Source organism: Theropithecus gelada, chromosome 14 (genome assembly GCF_003255815.1).
Source record: "Theropithecus gelada isolate Dixy chromosome 14, Tgel_1.0, whole genome shotgun sequence".
Taxonomy (NCBI): Eukaryota; Metazoa; Chordata; class Mammalia; order Primates; family Cercopithecidae; genus Theropithecus; species Theropithecus gelada.
The window spans coordinates 88,246,680-88,264,519 of record NC_037682.1 but is presented as its reverse complement, the minus strand read 5'-3'; the positions used below and the strand labels follow the sequence as shown (position 1 = coordinate 88,264,519).

At 42.1% G+C, this 17,840-nt stretch overlaps 1 protein-coding gene across 1 annotated transcript in view; it reads left to right on the top strand.

Moving 5' to 3' along the window:
- Positions 1-3,213: 3,213 nt before the first annotated feature.
- Positions 3,214-17,840, top strand: part of MAML2 (mastermind like transcriptional coactivator 2) — a 383,751-nt gene continuing 369,124 nt past the window's right edge. Inside the window, exon 1 of the mRNA XM_025357169.1 lies at positions 3,214-5,021. Coding sequence (XP_025212954.1) covers positions 4,509-5,021 — 513 coding nt within the window. The 5' untranslated portion in view covers positions 3,214-4,508. The remainder of the gene's footprint in view (positions 5,022-17,840) is intronic.

The window sequence follows — 17,840 nt, the reverse complement described above, 5'->3', positions numbered from 1 at the left end:
CCATGCTCATGGATAGAAAGAATCAATATCGTGAAAATGGCCATACTGCCCAAAGTAACTTATAGATTCAATGCTATTCCCATTAAACTACCATTAACATTCTTCACAGAATTAGAAAAAACTATTTTAAAATTCATATGGAACCAAAAAAGAGCCTGAATAGCCAACACAATCCTAAGCAAAAAAAAAAAAAAAAAAAAGGCTGGAGGCCTCATGCTACCCAACTTCAAACTATACTACAAGGCACAGTAACCAAAACAGCATGGTACTGGTACAAGAACAGACACATAGATCAAACAGAATAGAGAACTCAGAAATACGACCACCCACCCACAACCATCTGATCTTCCACAAACCTGACAAAAACACCCAAGTGAGGAAAGATTCCCTACTAAATAAATTATGCTGGGAGAATTGGCTAGCCATATGCAGAAAATTGAAACTGGACACCTTCCTTACACCATGAAATCAGTCTTGAATTAGAGTTCTCGTCTGTTATTTCCTAGTTATGTGAACCAGAGCAAGTACTTTAATTTTCATGAGGCTTAGTTTTTCTCATTTATAAATGGGCTTATAGTATCTTTCAGGATTGTTTGTGGATTAAGAGGGATAATATATGAGACGTGCTCTGGCTATAAAAGTAATTTTTTAATTGTAACTGATGAGAACAGAAATGAAAATGTTGATGATAATGTCAACTTAAAATTAAATGTCTATTTAAGGGTAAATGTGTACAAAAAAAGACCCTCCAAAGAAGTGTCCTACGCCACTGGAATATAATATGAATATTAAATTCCTGCTTCACAATTTAGGATATGTCCATGTCTAGCAAAGTAAAGTTTACATCATTTAGTAATAGCTGATTTGACTAAGGACTGCATGTTATTAATCAAATCCCATGTTACTGAAGGGCTACAGAGTGAATGGAATGGTTTCAGTTTAAATATTACATGTTTCTTTCATGCCGAATGTAAAATATTCATTATAGTATAAAGAAAATATTGTCTGATAAAGACAACTTTTTAAAACTAAACTTTTAAAAATAAAAGTTTTTTATTTTTGTCCTCTTTAATGACACCTCATGACAGTTCTCCATTCAAATTCTCCTTATCTAACAAATACATATTTCTGCTTTTCTCTTGAATAGTGAGGAACTTAGCCTTGGAAGGAACAGATAGAGATAGAAGTATGTTCCAATGAAGGCTGGTGCAGTGGCTCACGCCTGTGATCCCAGCACTTTGGGAGGCCAGGGTGGGTGGATCACAAGGTCAGGAGATTGAGACCATCCTGGCTAACATAGTGAAACCCCCTCTCTACCAAAGCTACAAAAAATTAGCCGGGCGTGGTGGCGCACGCCTGTAATCCCAGCTTTTTGGGACGGTGAGGCAGGAGAATCACTTGAACCTGGGAGGTGGAGGTTGCAGTGAGTTCAGATCGCGCCACTGCACTCCAGCCTGGGTGACACAGCGAGACTAGGTCTTAAAAAAAACAAAAAACAAAAAAAAACTGACTGTATTTGTCCCTATTTTCAAGCTAACAGGATTGGTGAAAATAAAATGGACTAAAGTAGGCTAACCTATAGGGAACTAAATTGCAAATAAATCCAGTATTGAGATGTTTGCCTTGATTTTGCCGATTTCTCTCCATAGCTCAGTTTGAAACAGGACCATATTAATGAAATGCCAGAGTTTACTTAGATTATTGAAGGTGTATTATTTGAGACCTCAAATCTAAATGACTTCCAAATTAGGATACCCAGAATATTTTTCGTCCTAACTGTTGCAGTATTGTGCTCACCTTAATTTAATCTTCATAACTGAAAACAACAAGCACAATCCATAATAAGATTGGGCTTTTTTTTTTGTTTTGAGACAGAGACTCGCACTGTCGCCCAGGTTGGAGTGCAGTGGCGTGATCTCAGCTCACTGCAACCTCTGCCTCCTGGGTTCAAGCAAGTCTCCCATCTCAGCCTCCCGAGTAGCTGGGATTACAGGCATGTGACATCACGCCCAGCTCATTTTTGTAGTTTTAGTAGAGACGGGGTTTCACCATGTTGGCCAGGCTGGTCTTGAACTCTTGACCTCAGGTAATCCGCCTGCTTCAGCCTCCCAAAGTGCTGGGATTACAGGCGTGAGCCACCGTGCCTGGCCAAGATTGGATATTTTAAAGGTTGGATCACTTGAAAATGAGGGGACAATGATCTGTGTGAGATCTATTTGGTTTCTATTATTAAACTTCTTGAAACTCAGAGCCAGGTGCAGTAGTGGTGAGTACCTGTAGTTCCAGCTACTCAAGAGGCTCAAGTGGGAGGAACACTTGGGCCCAGGAGTTCAATTCCAGCCTGGGCAACATAACAAGACTCCATTTAAAAAAACAAACAAAAAAACTTTTTGAAACTCAGCTGCTACACATTGACTTTCCTCATTGTACATGTGCACCAGGTAGCTAAGGATACCTCAGGTCTTATATTTGGTTTTTCATAGGCAGTCATGCATTGTCAAATAAAAACCTTTTTTTTCTAGAACTGGTATCGCTAATGGTATCATTCTCATAAAATATTTTATTTATTCCAACTGATTTGCCTGTGATCACCCAGACTCACTTATCCAGAGACACACAAATGGGCAGGCAGGCAGACAAACGCTACACCTGCCTGCCCTTTAGGAGCTAACAATGTGATTACTTCTCCTCTCCACTCGCAATCCCTTCCGCCATCAACACACACATTCATATCTTCCTTATTCTATTAATGAACATTTCCTCGGTGCTCACATAGCTCGTGCTAGGTTGCTCAGTGGTGTCATTTACAATATATTGAAAAATGAAAATTATATCCTCAGGAGGGCGTAATGTAGGGCTGAAAGAGAAAACACATTCCTGGCCCGGAATTTCTTAAACATTTAGAGCTGGTGAAATGGTTGTGTAGAGGCTGGGGAATTTCCCCAGCCTTCCCCACTTAACGGAGTCTGAGGCTGAGCTGAGCGAGGGCAGCTGAGATGCGCAGGCCTTGGGATTTACCTCTTCAGCCACTGGGAGGCCCTCTGCGTTCCCCTTTCCCCGGTGCCTGGCTGCGATTACTCACTCGCGCAGTGGCACCAGCCTTCCACCAGGGAGCCTCGAACGAGCTCTCCCGCCCTCTCCCCGCCCCCCCACCCCCATCTGCAGCTTGCTGGCTCTCTCTTTCTCCCTCTCTGTCTCACTCTCTCTCTTTCTCTCCCTCTCCTATCGGAGCACAATGAAAGCCTGTGTATCGCCGTGACTCCGGGCGGGAGCCAGTGTCAGCAAAGCGGCTAACAACAGACGAGAAAGAGAAAGGAAAATTCAAGCTACTTTTTTTTTTTTTTTTTTAAATCCATAAAGCGGAGCGAATACAGGAGATAGAACCACATTGCTTATTGCGAGTCCAGACCCTCAGATCCACTGGCCGGGGATGGAATGTACAAAAGTGGACAGAAAAGTGGCTGGACATGACTCGGTGCAATTTGCTGGAAGTTTGTAAGTTTGACCATCGTTTGTAAATTACTCTCGGAAGAGTTTGTCTCTCTTGATACTGTATTAGAATAGAGCCGGGGGTGAGGAATAGAAACGTAAGCGGGAAAGAAAAAAATGTGTTGAAGGATCTCTCTCAGTGGCTAGCGACTTAAGATTGCTTTTCATTTAAGGCTAGGAAACCTTAGAGGGAGTGAGGATTTTACCGGTGATTGGATTAGCTGAAGAAAAAAGCATGGTCCAAAAGTCCAATTACTGACATTGTTAACAGTTGAAAAGCTGTCTCCCTCTTTTGGGAGAAGACAACATCCTACAGTATCCCCAAAGAGGAGAAAACACCGGAGCGAAAGGAAAGGGAGGAAAAATTAAAAGCCAAAAGACAGTCTCCCTTGATTTTTGCACATTTTGAACAGTGACTTAAACATCTTCTGAAACAGCACTGTTTTGTTTTGTTTTGGTTTTTTATTTAACCTGAGGAAAAGTCAAGGCTGCCGGTTACATAGACATGGTAGAAATGTGTTTCTCTGCAGAAACATCCCCATAAAGAATTGTCGGAAACAACTAGGTGAGGGGGAGTCCTCTCTATTAATACCTCTCTCAATCCCTTTTGCTGTGTGTTTCTGTCTCTTGCTGGACAATCCCTGAATTCTTGATCTAACCCCCAGATCGTGTGTTTACGAAGTACCTAGTGGCTCTTATCAGCTTGGTGGGGGAAAAAAAATCCACCAACTCTGTCCAACTTCTCCAGAGCTGTCAAATGCAATTAGAGTAAGTTAATCAGGGTTTGTTTCCAACTTATCCTCCCCCCAATTGATTTCTATTCTTTCTCCCCACCCTCTTTTTACTAACTCCCCTCCCCCACACCTTCTCCACGGCTCCCCCACAACCTCTGAAGACCTCTATTCATGTGGCCCTGAACACTGAGCTCACATTGTCAAAAACAGACTTGCCTGCAATAGCCAGCAGTAGCCTCTTTCCACCTCACCATCCCAGAGGCAGCAATCATTGTGTCCAGTAAGATGGGGGACACAGCGCCCCCGCAGGCCCCCGCAGGAGGGCTAGGGGGGGCCTCTGGGGCGGGGCTCCTTGGAGGGGGCTCAGTCACCCCGAGAGTGCACAGTGCTATCGTGGAGCGCCTCCGGGCTCGGATCGCTGTCTGCCGCCAACACCACCTGAGCTGTGAAGGACGCTATGAACGAGGTAGGGCCGAGAGCTCAGACCGGGAAAGAGAGAGCACCTTGCAACTCCTGAGCCTTGTACAGCATGGCCAGGGGGCAAGGAAGGCTGGCAAACACACCAAGGCCACCGCCACTGCTGCCACCACTACAGCCCCTCCACCGCCCCCTGCTGCCCCTCCTGCGGCCTCCCAAGCAGCAGCAACAGCAGCCCCACCGCCCCCACCAGACTATCACCATCACCACCAGCAGCACCTGCTGAACAGTAGCAATAATGGTGGCAGTGGTGGGATAAACGGAGAGCAGCAGCCACCTGCTTCAACCCCAGGGGACCAGAGGAACTCAGCCCTGATTGCGGTAAGCACCTGGCTTTCTCATGGTTCTGGCTGTGGTCCTGTGGCCTTTTGTGAGGGTAGAGGTTGCTTTGGCCTAAGGTAGAGTGGATGGCAGTGAAGAAGGCCAAGATGTCACCTGACTACCTCAAAGGCCATTGGGTGTGTTGTTTGGGTGGTTTCATGCGCCTACTCATCATGTTCTGTTGGTGCTCACCCCTGAGATTTCCTTCACTTATAGGCTATTCCTTAACTGATAAGACGCCCAAGTTTTCCAGAGGCTCTCTGGGGTCCACAGCTTGTAAAAGAAGAGGCTACCAGCTGGCAAGATCTGAGCCACTGAGGAAGGTTCTATCTCATGGATCCTCCGGCTTTGGCCAGCCAACCCTGATTAGGCCTCCAAGCCATTTTGCAGCCCCAAAGCATTTATCAGCCCAGCTGGCCTTTATCAAAGCCTTTTTCTCTTGCCCCATTTCCCCTCTCCCTTTTGAAGTGACCCCTTCTTCTTCACTTAAGAGAACATAAATGGCAAGCTGTAACAAAGAGCAAATTCCCCGAATGTCCCCTCAGTCAAAAACAAAATTTGCGGAAAATATCCCAAAGAGAAACTAGGGAGGCACTGTTTCTTAAGAGGCCTACTCTCTGATGCCCTCTAGACTCCCTCACCCCTGAGCGACATCTCGATTCTTTTCCCAAGCACTCCCGTCCAATCCAGTAACGCTCACTTCTAGCATTCGTTAAGTGGACAGGCACGAAGCAGCTATTTACACAGATCATCTTCCTAGGAAATACCTGTCTTCAGCCACTCCTGGTGACAGGATATCAAACCCAAAAGTTCTGATTGAGTTTCTGGCTGGAAGTTCTTCCCCAGAGGCGCAGACACACCCCATCCCAGAGGAGAATCCCTTGGATCATTGATTCTCAGTGCCAGTCCTGGTCAGGTGACTGCCCGCTGTTTGCAGGCTTCCCCCGAAGCTGCTGGGCCAGTGGCCTCTTGTGGAAGGTGGAACCCTGCCCTGTGGCCCTGCAGGTTTCCTCCCTTTTGGAGCTCCATGGGGCTTCTGGATTCTATGTCTGCTCCAGTTTACCCAGGTCAGCCCTAGCAAAAGCAACAGGAAATGGCCATGCAAGCCCCAAAGTACTCAAAAAGCCCAAAGGAGATGGTGCTATTGTGTCTAACTGCTCCTCCAAAGGAGCCTGATATTGAGCTCTCGGGAGAGGACATCCTCTGGCCAGGCGCTCAGGATGGCTCTTTCTGGCTTCCCTTAATCCCTTGCCTGGGTCCGTGGTGATGAAGGCTCTGGGAACCTCTGGGGAGTAGAATGGTGCTTTCCTCCCCAACCATGAACACATTTACTGGGGCTACCTAGAAATGGGACTCCTTGACGTCAGCTCCAGATGAAAAATAACTACCAACAGTTAAATTGCACAGGGTTTACAGTTTTACCTTTGAATAGCATTAGCTTGTGGGGTTATAGTAAAGCTTCAAAGCCTAATATCCTTTTCTACCACCTGCTCTATTCCCACTTCTCCCTGGAATTCCCTAGGAAAGCAGTGGGAGGTTGTTTTGTGAAAAAAAGATGTTAGGGTAAAGGAGGGGGGTAAAGAATTGCTCAAATGGAGAGAAGAATGAGGTTTGTATGTATGTGTGTGTCACCAGCATCTGCAGCCAAAAGTATCTAAATGCCTTGATTGTCCCCAGTAAATTTATAATCTGTCTGCAAGTCTCCCAATAATGCGGCTTTGTGTGCTTCACAGTCTCCTGGTAAGTGTTTCTGGGGATGGAACCGCGAGTGAGGCACCCAGCCCAACCCTGAGCAGAGAAGACTGATCTCTGGCCTGGGTGCCAGGACCGGAGGGGGCCGTGAAGAGCCAGAGTGGGCTTCCCTTGTGGCCTTCAGAGCCCAGCCTCTGAAGGAAAGGTGGCATGTTTGCCTCTGGCCTTGTTCTTTGAGCTTCTGCTTTTGTCCAACTTGGAAGTAAGCTAAGGCAGCCTTTTTTTTCTAGAGTGTTTCATGATGGGAAATGAAACCAACTTTAGTGGTCATTGTAACTTTACAGTAGCAATACCCATGCTGGGAGGGAAGTAAGGGAGCAGTGCCTGGCCCTTCCCGACTGAAAGCTTACTGCTGCAGAAGCCAGAGCTGGCTGCTGTGCTACCCCTGTCCTAGGAGGGACTCTTTCTGTCTTCTAACCACCAGCCATCTCCTGAGACATTCCCTTAGAGGAGCTCCATTTCCAGGTGTAGTGATAATGCAGAGAGGCACAGTGTAAGTTAGGAGGGCAAGGGATAGATAGTATATTTCTAGTAGTTGCTTTTCATTGAAAATATGTGGCATTGCACGGGTTTTTGGAAATTCCCTCTCCATTTTAGCTTCTAAATTTGGCCTGTTGTTACTCAGCACGGTACTCAGAGATGGTGATGCAAGTGCTGTATTAACCTGATAACATTGTGTCCAAAGGGAGGCCTGGGCATTTGGAAGTGATTCACCAAGCCCATTACATCGGCAAGTCTTACTTTACTCAGGCTCCTCTTATTTTCAGATATGCTATTAATTTTAAAAGGGCCTTTGTTCAGGGTGTCAGAATTTTTTCTTAATTTTATTGCTACTGTGTCCATAACTGGATTTATGTGGCTTGGGTGTGTTGAATGTGTAACTTTAAGAGTTAATTCGTATGCCATAAGTGGTCATAAATGTCTTTTGGAGAAAGGGAGAGAATATTGATCATCTAAAATCAAATATGTGCTGTGTCCTCAGATGAAAGCTTTGTATCCTGCATACTTTCTAGTACAATGCCTTGAAGACAGTGGGTAATATTTGTTGAATGAAGGTGAAAGGACAACTTCTGTTTGGTGGGATAATGTTGACTTTCATGGGTGTTATACAGCAAGGAATATATAATGTCTGAATCCTTTCAATAGCCTTAAGTTTCAAAAACAATGCAAGAATAACCTCCAAGCCAGTTCTAATTCTGTCCACATTGAGAGCCTAATTCTACAGCCCTTACTCAGCCAATTTCTTCATTTAGCTCAAGTACAAGTTCAGGGGAAGCCCCAGTGCTGCAGAGACTGCAGGAACAGGACCTTTCAGAGGGCCCGGATTATAGGGCTTTGAGCATATCTGCATTTCTAACCACTTGGAGCAGACTTTAGGCACTAACTCATTTTCTGGTGAAGTATGTTTGAATCTTTGAATGAACTGTAAAACTGAATAATTGCTGGTCCATGGAACAGTAAGGTTTAGAGCTTCTGTGGTACATTATTAATCTTTCCCTTTTGCCTGAGACAAGCTCTTTTTCTGTTGCATAGATTGTATTGCTAGGATGAGAAGATAAGTGGTTCCATGTCGTCTCTGGCTTCAGAGATTATCTTTTCTCTAATGTCATGTGGAGGAAAGAAAACAGATCAGACAAGGAGCCTACATCCCTTGGTTTTGTGCCTGCTGGATCACCATCTGGGTTACCTAGGACAAGTCACTTAGCAGTCATCTGTGGAACAGAGAGGACAATCATGCTGCCCCAGCTTGTTGAGAGAAGCAAATGAGTGTGTTTTTCTGAACAAGCTTTAGAAAAACTTAAGCACTGCCAAAATGCAATACTAGTGTTAGTTGTAATAAACTTACTACTAGTAATAAACTTCTAAACAATGAATGATAATACCAGTTTTTCTAGGGGTTAAATGTATACTCAGCTTTCAGCTGTCTGTTTTAAATGATGAAAAAGCTCTTATTGTAAATAGAGGGATTGGCATTTCAAATTTCGTGCTGTCAAGATAAGACTGACATATCCGTATACTTAAGTGTTCCTGAAAGTCCCAGGAAATCCTAGTGCAATGCTATGAAAGTCTTTGGAGTCTTTGAATGCATCTACTTTACAGGCCTCTGCACAGACCTGGGAAGCTTTGGAAAGGTGTGTCCCCCAGAACATCTAAGGAATATTAGAAAAGTTGTTTACATACATGCATGGGAAAGTTAAATATTTTGTCAACAATAGTCTAAAATGGTAATTGTTAGCTTAAGAAAGTCAAACAAGTTAAATCATTGCCAGAGTACCCTGGTTATTTTTAACTGATAATAATCAAGTTTCCAATTGACAATTAAAAAGTTGAGAGCTGTAAGTGGGAGGCCAGATCTGGGTGTCTATGGCTGTCTACGTGATAAATGTCCTCCCAGGACAGTGATAGGAGTGTTTATATTATTTATGTATGCAGCCATCATTTCCTTAAAAACTGACCTATTTTTGTTGTTTTCTAGAACAAAGTTTAAAAAAAAAAAAAAAGGAGAATTCTTATCTATCTAGGACCTTCCTACCACTTATTTCAAGTAAATATAATTATAAGATCTCACAAAGGCAAAAGGGTTCAAGTGGAGAAAAGAGTTAGTATAATACTTTACCAAAAATTGATAAAAACCTTTCTTTGACATCAAGGTGATGTTATTATATAAACCAACATATCTTGCTTGTTTAGGTCAATGTTTGTTTATAGAAGGCGTGTGCTTTCTTTGAAATAATATTGGTAGGTGATGTTCATCAAATGTTTCTAAATCTTAATGTTTAATCACTTACGGCTTCTGTATTATAAACATTTTTAAATACCAATATGTTTAAATATGGGCTTTCAGATATTCTTAGACATAGCAATTAAATATGCCTAAGAGAGTGGCCATAATTAGCTGTTTTTGTTTTTTTGTTGTTGTTGTTTGTGTTTGTGTTTAGCACTGTTATTTAATCTAAGAAGGCCTGAAAGGGAATCTGAAAACAGTCACCCAGTTCTGCTATGCATGGCAGCTAAGCCTTTCTGAATGGATTCTACCGCTTTCTTGTTCTTTAATCCAGACCCTTATATATGTTTATGTTCATAGGCAGGGCAATGTTTAGTGAAACCAATTCGAAATTTTTTCTTTTGCATTTTCATGCTAATTTCCGTCACACTCCAGCAGGCTTCCTGGGAGGATAAGGAGAAATACAGCTGAAGACATAGTCCCTGCTTACTTACAGCCTAATGGAATGAAAGACCACTTCAATAAAGTAACAGGAAAAGTACTAACCAGATAGAATGGACCAAAACTGATACAGAAAAATCAGAGGAAGAGAGGAATAAATATTTACTGAGTCCTAAAATGTGCAAGGCTTTTTAATTACCTATTTTATGTAATGCCTGCAAAAAACAGGTGAGTAATCAACATTTGTCCCATTTTACATATAAGGAAACTGAAGGTTAGAGTAAATGGAATAATTTAATGCATAGATTTTATAGTTAGACCCATATTCAGGTCTCTATATTATACCTACTAGCTGTATGAATATGAGAAAATACTTTTGTTATTTTCTTGGCATCAGTGTCTTCATCTGCAAAAAACAGCTAAAGTTATTTAGCAAAACAGTCAGCATAGTGCCTGATACATAGTAGGTGCTCCAAACATGAGTACCGCTAGTAGTTGGTAGTAGAGAGATTCAAATATAGGCCAGGGATAGCTATATGAGAACATGCGTCACCAGCAGGGCCTGAGAAGAGGGAGAAAATACAGAAATGTGGGATTGGGGTCGCTGAGTGCAGGCATGTAAGTTAAGTGTTTGGGGAACAGAGAGCAGAGCTTGACTGAGTGTGGTTGGACATGAGTACTGAGGGGGATAAATGAGATTGATCCACATCCTGGAGGGCCTGGAGGTCTGGTAAGAGCAAATCAGAAGCCCTGGAAAACGGTAGAGCAAGGACGGCTCCGAGGAATCAGCAGCTATGATGCAATAATAATCCTTCATAAACTTGAAGACAAGTATTACATTTCCCCTCCAGCAGCCTCTTCTCATAGCGCATTGCCTAAGTGCTCTGCACTACCTATCTTCAAGTCCCTTGAGCTGCTTAATGCCTTGCTATTTACACACTTCTCCCATTCATGGTGAGTTATATACTGCGTGACATGCCCTTTGACACTAAAAGGAGATAGTTTTAAAGCACACTAGCTAGATGCAGAAGAGGAAGTAAAAGAAGCAGACCAAGCTATACCTCGCTTCTTAGGTTCACTGGGCCTTCCAGTGCAAACAAGAATTGCCCTGTTGGTAAAAGTGTATATACTCTCTTGATGTGTAAATAAGTCTTCCCAACAAATGAGTCTGCCTGTATACTAATGTGGAAAAGATCTTCTCATTATTAAAAAAATCATGAACAAAAATTCATGAGAAAAGCATTATTATAGATGGTCTTTGAGATGTACTTATTTCTTTGCTTGTAAATAGACGTGTTACAAATTTTTTACTTGTCTTAAGGTCCAGTTGGATACCAGTTTCCCCCATTTGGTTCTTGTTTACAAGGCAAAGGTAAGGGACCCTAAGGAAAGATGGCAAAGGAGAAAAACCAACATCTCCTTCCTCCCTGATTCATGGCATGATGCTTGGGATGCTGACGGTAGTTAGTGGGCTATTGACCAGCTTCAACCTTTGCCTACACATTTGTGAGAAACAGAGGTAAAAGAGCAAAGGCTATTCCACTTCCCTATAGAGGACATGAAGAGAGAAGTTCACATATTCTCCACAGGCTGAGGATAATTAGAAAGCTGGACCCTACCATAGCCAAATTACTGAAGGAATGGACATGAGAATGGGCAAATGACAATACTGACACATGCCATAGCTCTCCAAAGGTCTTAATGTTTTAACAAAGGTTTTAAACTCTTACATCAAGATTGTATGCATGGGTCCTTTTTAGAGTTTGGGAAAATATCATTAATTCAGTAAATAATCTTTGTACAGCTCTTCTGTGCCATGAACTGTGCCAGGAATACATTGATGGACACTTCAGTATACCATTTGCCTTCTTTGAATTTACAGTGTAGAAGGGAGGTGAGTGGGGTTAGAAATAGAACTATTTCAGTTGGCTTGTATAAGGAGGCAAAGAAGCATGGCAGTTAAGAGCCTGAGATCTTAACTCTGAGGTGAGACGATCAGATTTCAAATCACCCCTCTACCACTTAGTTGTGTTTTCTTGGATAGGTCAATTAAATTACCTTGCCTCAGTTTTCTCGACTGTGAAATGGAGTGATAGTAATAGAATTAACTTCTTAGAGCTGTTGATTAAATGAAGCAATTGCCTAGCACCTCGTAAAGGCTCAATAAATTCTAGTTGTTACTATTAGTGTGTGAAGTAACATACCTGAATCAGATTCATAGGTTTCCCAGCCCAGAATTCTGTTTCCAGTAATGCCTTAGACATTTAGAGGAAGAGCATGGCTTTTCTTTTTAGTGTTTACTTAAAATGGTTAGTGAAGAGTATCATTTATCAGTTCCCTTAATAGTTGAATATGAAGACATCACCTGGGATAGATTTACATCTCCCTAGAATGTTAAATAGTGTCCTTCTTGAGAATGGGACCAAGTACTACCTCTTCCAATCCTAGGATTCTAGGACTCCTAATCTAGAAGTTGAGTAGAGTGAATGTCCACTTGACTCCTTACTTCTAGAATTCAGTGTGGGTTTCCATTCAGTTACCCAGCAAGTGTAAAGTGTGGGCTTAGTAGGTAAATGAGAAATTTAAACCATCTATTGAGAGTTTTGAATCATTGGAACTGAATAGACAAACCAATTTAATTGAATTGTTAATTGAAATTAATGAATAATTCTCAAGTGAATTTGGTCCTAGAGGCACAAAAGGTTAGAAACTCCCTACTGTGGAGATTTAAATTTATGCTTGTGAAAGCCAGATCCCTGGCTAAAGCTGCTAACTTACTGCATCTGCAGATGAGTAGGCAACACAGATTTGCCCTCTTTCCAACCCTAAGCAGGAGCATGTTGAAATTTCCATGCCTTGATGTGGCTCTCACCTCAGAATCCCTTCTTTACTCAGTACCTCCTCAAGTGCAATTTCCCATAAAAAAAAAAAAAAAAAAAAAAAAAAAAACATGAGGAAGATGTTGCCAAGGGTTCAAAGCAAGTTTTAGTGATGATAATTCTTAATTGAAAGCATGATGTTTCTATGAAGTGACAGGATTAGAAAACAAATAGTCTGTTCTTTAGTAGATTATATTTGGGCAACGATGGATTTATTGTCCAAACTCAGAACAGAGAATGTAGTCAAAAATTTTTATCTGTTTTTTTGTTTTTTTTCTCTTGCTTACTCCCCGTGATTTAACCTGAGATTCCTCCCCTTTCTTGATGGTAATAATGCTTAGGAAATGTAGTGTCAAACATAGTTGGGTTGTTTTGTTTCTAACAGTGCTCTTACTTCGTGAGTCATTCTGGCAGATTCATACATTAACATGGAATCATTAACATTTTTGCTTTAAAATTTATCTTTTGTCAGAAATGTGGCTGAGTTATATTTGTGATTCTTATCCAGCCCTCTAATAACTCTCACCCACATGAAGCCCAACACCTTAAATGCCTCATTGTACGACAGAGTTCTCCTCAGGTAGCTCTCATAGATTTCAGTAGAAAGTTAATTACATGTCTGTTTCTAAGAAAATTTAGTTAAGGCAAAAGTCTGCTACAACCTCTAATAACTTACCGGGAGTCTGTTGGATACACAGTATAATCTCTTAGAGTCCTGGTAACCAGGGTGCAAAGAGGTAGCTTAATTGAATACAATATGTACTGTACTGTGTCTTACTTATGTGTAAAATGCTCATTTCTGGAGGTCTCTGGAGTCTAAATTATGTAAAAATAAAAACATTCTCTGGCTAAGCAGCTGAGAAATAAGGGTTTTTTGTTGTTGTTGATGTTTCTGTTCACCTAAGTTTCTGATACTTGCTAAACCGGCTAAGGCTTGCACATTTGATTGCCACACCGCAGTACTTAATTTCAGACGGCACAAAGTATGTGCTAGTGTATTATCCCATTTGGTTGTTTCGCGGAAGTGTTAAAGTGCAAAGTGCAGACATGAGAGTAAACAGGAAAGAGGAGCTATCCTCCTGACAGAAACAACAGACAGAGGCAACCGTTTAGTACAGTTTGGGCCCAAGTTCCTGGAGCCACTGCACCCAAGAGAGTTTCCTTTTCTCCCTTAGATTCTTTGCATGTGGATCTGTTTGCAGGCTCAGTCCCCCAGAGAGTGACTCTGAGCTGTCTTTGTGCTAAATTAAACATTAGTTTTCTCCTTGGGAACCTGATCTTCCAAAGACTAGGCAACAATATCTTTCTGAGAGAGCTCCCAGCTAAGCATTTCCCTCACGAAGACACTGGCTCAGGAGCCCTTTCACCTCTCCGATCTGCTTAGCTAATGTGAGTGCGTGTTGCATGGGAATTGTTTTGTCTAACCAGGTCTAGAAGCCCTTAAAGTGACAACTTGTACTTTAATCCTTGGTACAATGGTGGAGAACCCATGCTGCTTTAGCATATAATAAATGAAAACAGAGTAGCAGCCAGATCATGTAAGATTACAACCACATATGGGCAGGAGTTCTGTTTGCTCCTTACCTCTCAAATTCTGCACCCAGAGCAATGAAAGAGGGTGAGTTGCAAAACAGAAGCCATCTCATTTCTAGCCTTCTCTCATCTCTATCCTGTCCACCCCCCTAGAGGGCCAGTTCATATTAGTCTAAAAATAGGACACTATTCTACAATTTATAAAGTTGTATGAGCCCTTAGAAGACAGACCAAATCCTCTTTTCATAGATGAAGAAATTAAAGCTTTTTTTTTTTTTTTTTTTTTTTTTGAGATGGAATATTGCTCTGTCGCCCAGACTGGAGTGCAGTGGCGTGATCTCGGCTCACTGCAAGCTCCGCCTCCTGGGTTCATGCCATTCTCCTGCCTCAGCCTCCCGAGTAGCTGGGACTACAGGCGCCCACCACCACGCCCTGCTAATTTTTTGTATTTTCGGTAGAGACGGGGTTTCACCGTGTTAGTCAGGATGGTCTCAATCTCCTGACCTCGTGATCCACCCACCTCGGCCTCCCAAAGTGCTGGGATTACAGGCATGAGCCACCATACTTGGCCAAAGCTTTTTTTTTTTTTTTTTTTTGAGATGGAGTCTTACTCTTTGGCCCAGGCTGGAGTGCAATGGCTCAGTCTTGGCTCACTGCAACCTCCGCCTCCCGGGTTCGCATGATTCCCCTGCCTCAGCCTGCTAAATAGCTGGGATTACAGGCACCCACCATCATGCCCGGCTAATTTTTTTCTTTTTTCTTTTTTGTTTTCTTTTTTTTTTTTTTGTATTTTTAGTAGAGATGGGGTTTCACCATGTTGGCCAGACTGGTCTCGAACTCCTGACCTCAAGTGATCCACCCACCTTGGCCTCCAGAAAGTGCTGGGATTACAGGCGTGAGGCACTGCGCCTGGCCTTAAAGCTCATTTTTTGTTTTTTTTTTAAAGAGAAAGCCTCCAAGAACCCATAGCAATAGATCTTGGACTAGAAAACCAAGTTTTCCTGACATCTATTCCAGGTTATAAAAAGTAGTCATTTGATTAAGGATTTTTAATAAACCTATAAAAAGAACAGGGGAAATTTGATATTTATATTAATATTTTGGTAGTAAAATTTACTAATATTTTAGTAGCATGGAGTTTAGAGCCTGTGTTAGATTGTCTTTTTTGTTTGTTATTGTTTTGAAACAGGGTCTCACTGTGTCACCCAGGCTGGAGTGCAGTTTGCACAATCTCTGCTTACTGCAACCTCTGTCTCCTGGGCTCAAGCGATCCTCCCACCCTCAGCCTCCTGAGTAGCTGGGACTGCAGGTGCACGCCATCACCCTTGGCTAATTTTAGTATTTTTTTGTTGAGACAGTGTTTTGCCATGTTGCCCAGGCTGGTCTCAAACTCCAGGGCTCAAAGGATCTGCCCACCTCAGCCTCCCAAAGTGCTGGATTCCAGGTATCAGCCACCATGCCTGGCTGGTAGATTGCTTTTTAAATGATCATAATGATCCCTTCCACCCTACATGCCCCTTTGTAATGTAACTTTGCCACTCCTTGCATCAAAAAATGGATGCTATTTTCCCCCTTGCATCTTGATTGGCCTCGTGACTTGCATTATCCAATAACATGTGATAGAAATGACAGGTTCATTTCTGAGGATGAACCTTCTGAGGATGGCCTTTATGAAGCCCTCTTGGAACACTGGCCCGAGACCAACATGTAAGGAAGCCAGTCTAGCTAATTGGGAGATAAGCATCCACATGCAGAGAACCAAGGTGCCCCAACTCTAATCAGCACCAACTACCCACACACGAGTGAGGCCATCTTGGACCCAGTCAATCTTCCAGTTCAATGTGGCCACACAAGTGAGCCCAGATGAAACCAGCAGAGGAACTGCCCAGCCAATCCACAGAATTATGAGAAATATTACATCATTGTTTTAAGCCACTAACTTTTGGGGTGGTTTGTAAGTAGCAAAATTTAACGGAATCAGAGCTGGAAAATTTTAGCATGGAAAATGATTCTGTTTCATTAGCCGTGTTATCTTGGACTGGTTACTTAACGTCATTGAGCCTCATAACTCTGCTTTTCAGGATAATGGTGGCTATCTCAAAAGGTTGTGGGGATTAGATGAGATAATACAGTTTATGAATGAGCCTACAGTTTTTTCTGGTACATGGAAGAGCTTAACAAATATTAGTTTCCCTGCTTTCTCTTTGTCTCTTCTCAATGAATTATAATTCATACAAGTTCCCCCTTTGTCAATTCACATTCACTTAATGTGCATCAACATTCTCCTAGGCTTCTTCAGATCACTGTTCCTCTAAACAACAATTAATTTTTTCCCTCCTGGATGATGCTGTCATTCCTTCTAACTACCAAATTTCAAGCATTCTTGCTATGCTCCATGGAACACATCTGCCTTCAGTAGTCTACCCTTAAAATAGAGAAGGGTTAACCTCATAAAGATGTCACTCCCTTTGTACTGTTATGCTGCCCTTGGGAGACTCAAACAGCATAGCAAATATATATGGGCAATGTAATTGCATTCGATCTTCTAGGTCACAGAAGACTTTGTTAGCGGGTACAGCAGATGGGGAAAAGTAAGCACATTCCCATCTTTAAGAGCACTGCTTCTAAACTCTGTCACTCTTTTTGATAGGAAATTACTCTAACAGCCTCATTTTTTCCATCTTAGCCTTCACAACAAATAATAAAGAAGGAGTGATATAGTCATACTATATTATACCTACTTACTATACTTATTAGTAGTGATACTGTTTGAGAGTACTGGTCAGGGGATTGGGTATTGAAGGTCCTAGTGCTGGCTCTGATACTACCTAGTAGGGCAATTTAGTCATGTCCTTTAACTTCTCTGATATTTACTTTGCTTCTTGGAAAAACAGTAAGTGGCACTTGGTATGTGACTTGTATCACTTTTAAGGCTTCTTTTGGTATGACACACTTTGCATAGTTCCCTGATATTTTGATTTTGTTTCTCAAATTTCAGCCTCTTCTTACATATATTTATTGAGGAGGGATTGAAAGGAACAGTGACAAAGTTGGGAATGTTTTGTACTAGTGAGGAGGGTCTGAAGATATCTGGGGGACAAGGTCCAGCCATGGTGGAAGGGGGAGAGCCAAGCTATATTAATTGTTGAATACCCTTCCTAGAAGTAATGAACAAATCAGTCTATATCTGGCCATATTCTGAGGAACTTAGGGTTCCAGTTTAAGAAATACATTTATAGGAGTAGAGTTTGATTCATTAAATTTATTTTTAGAGGGAGTACTGATTTTTTTCCCCCCAGATCCTCCCAATTACACTTCTAATATTTCTGTAGGGTAAAGATTCCCAAGCGACTACCCCTTGTGAAATAATTACATGAAACATTAAAAAAAGAAGGAAAATATTCTGTAGAGTCTCCTACTAAGGAATTGACTAGTCTTTCAGCTATATACATCTGTCTCTCCATCTGTTTGTCTATCTCTTTCTCATAT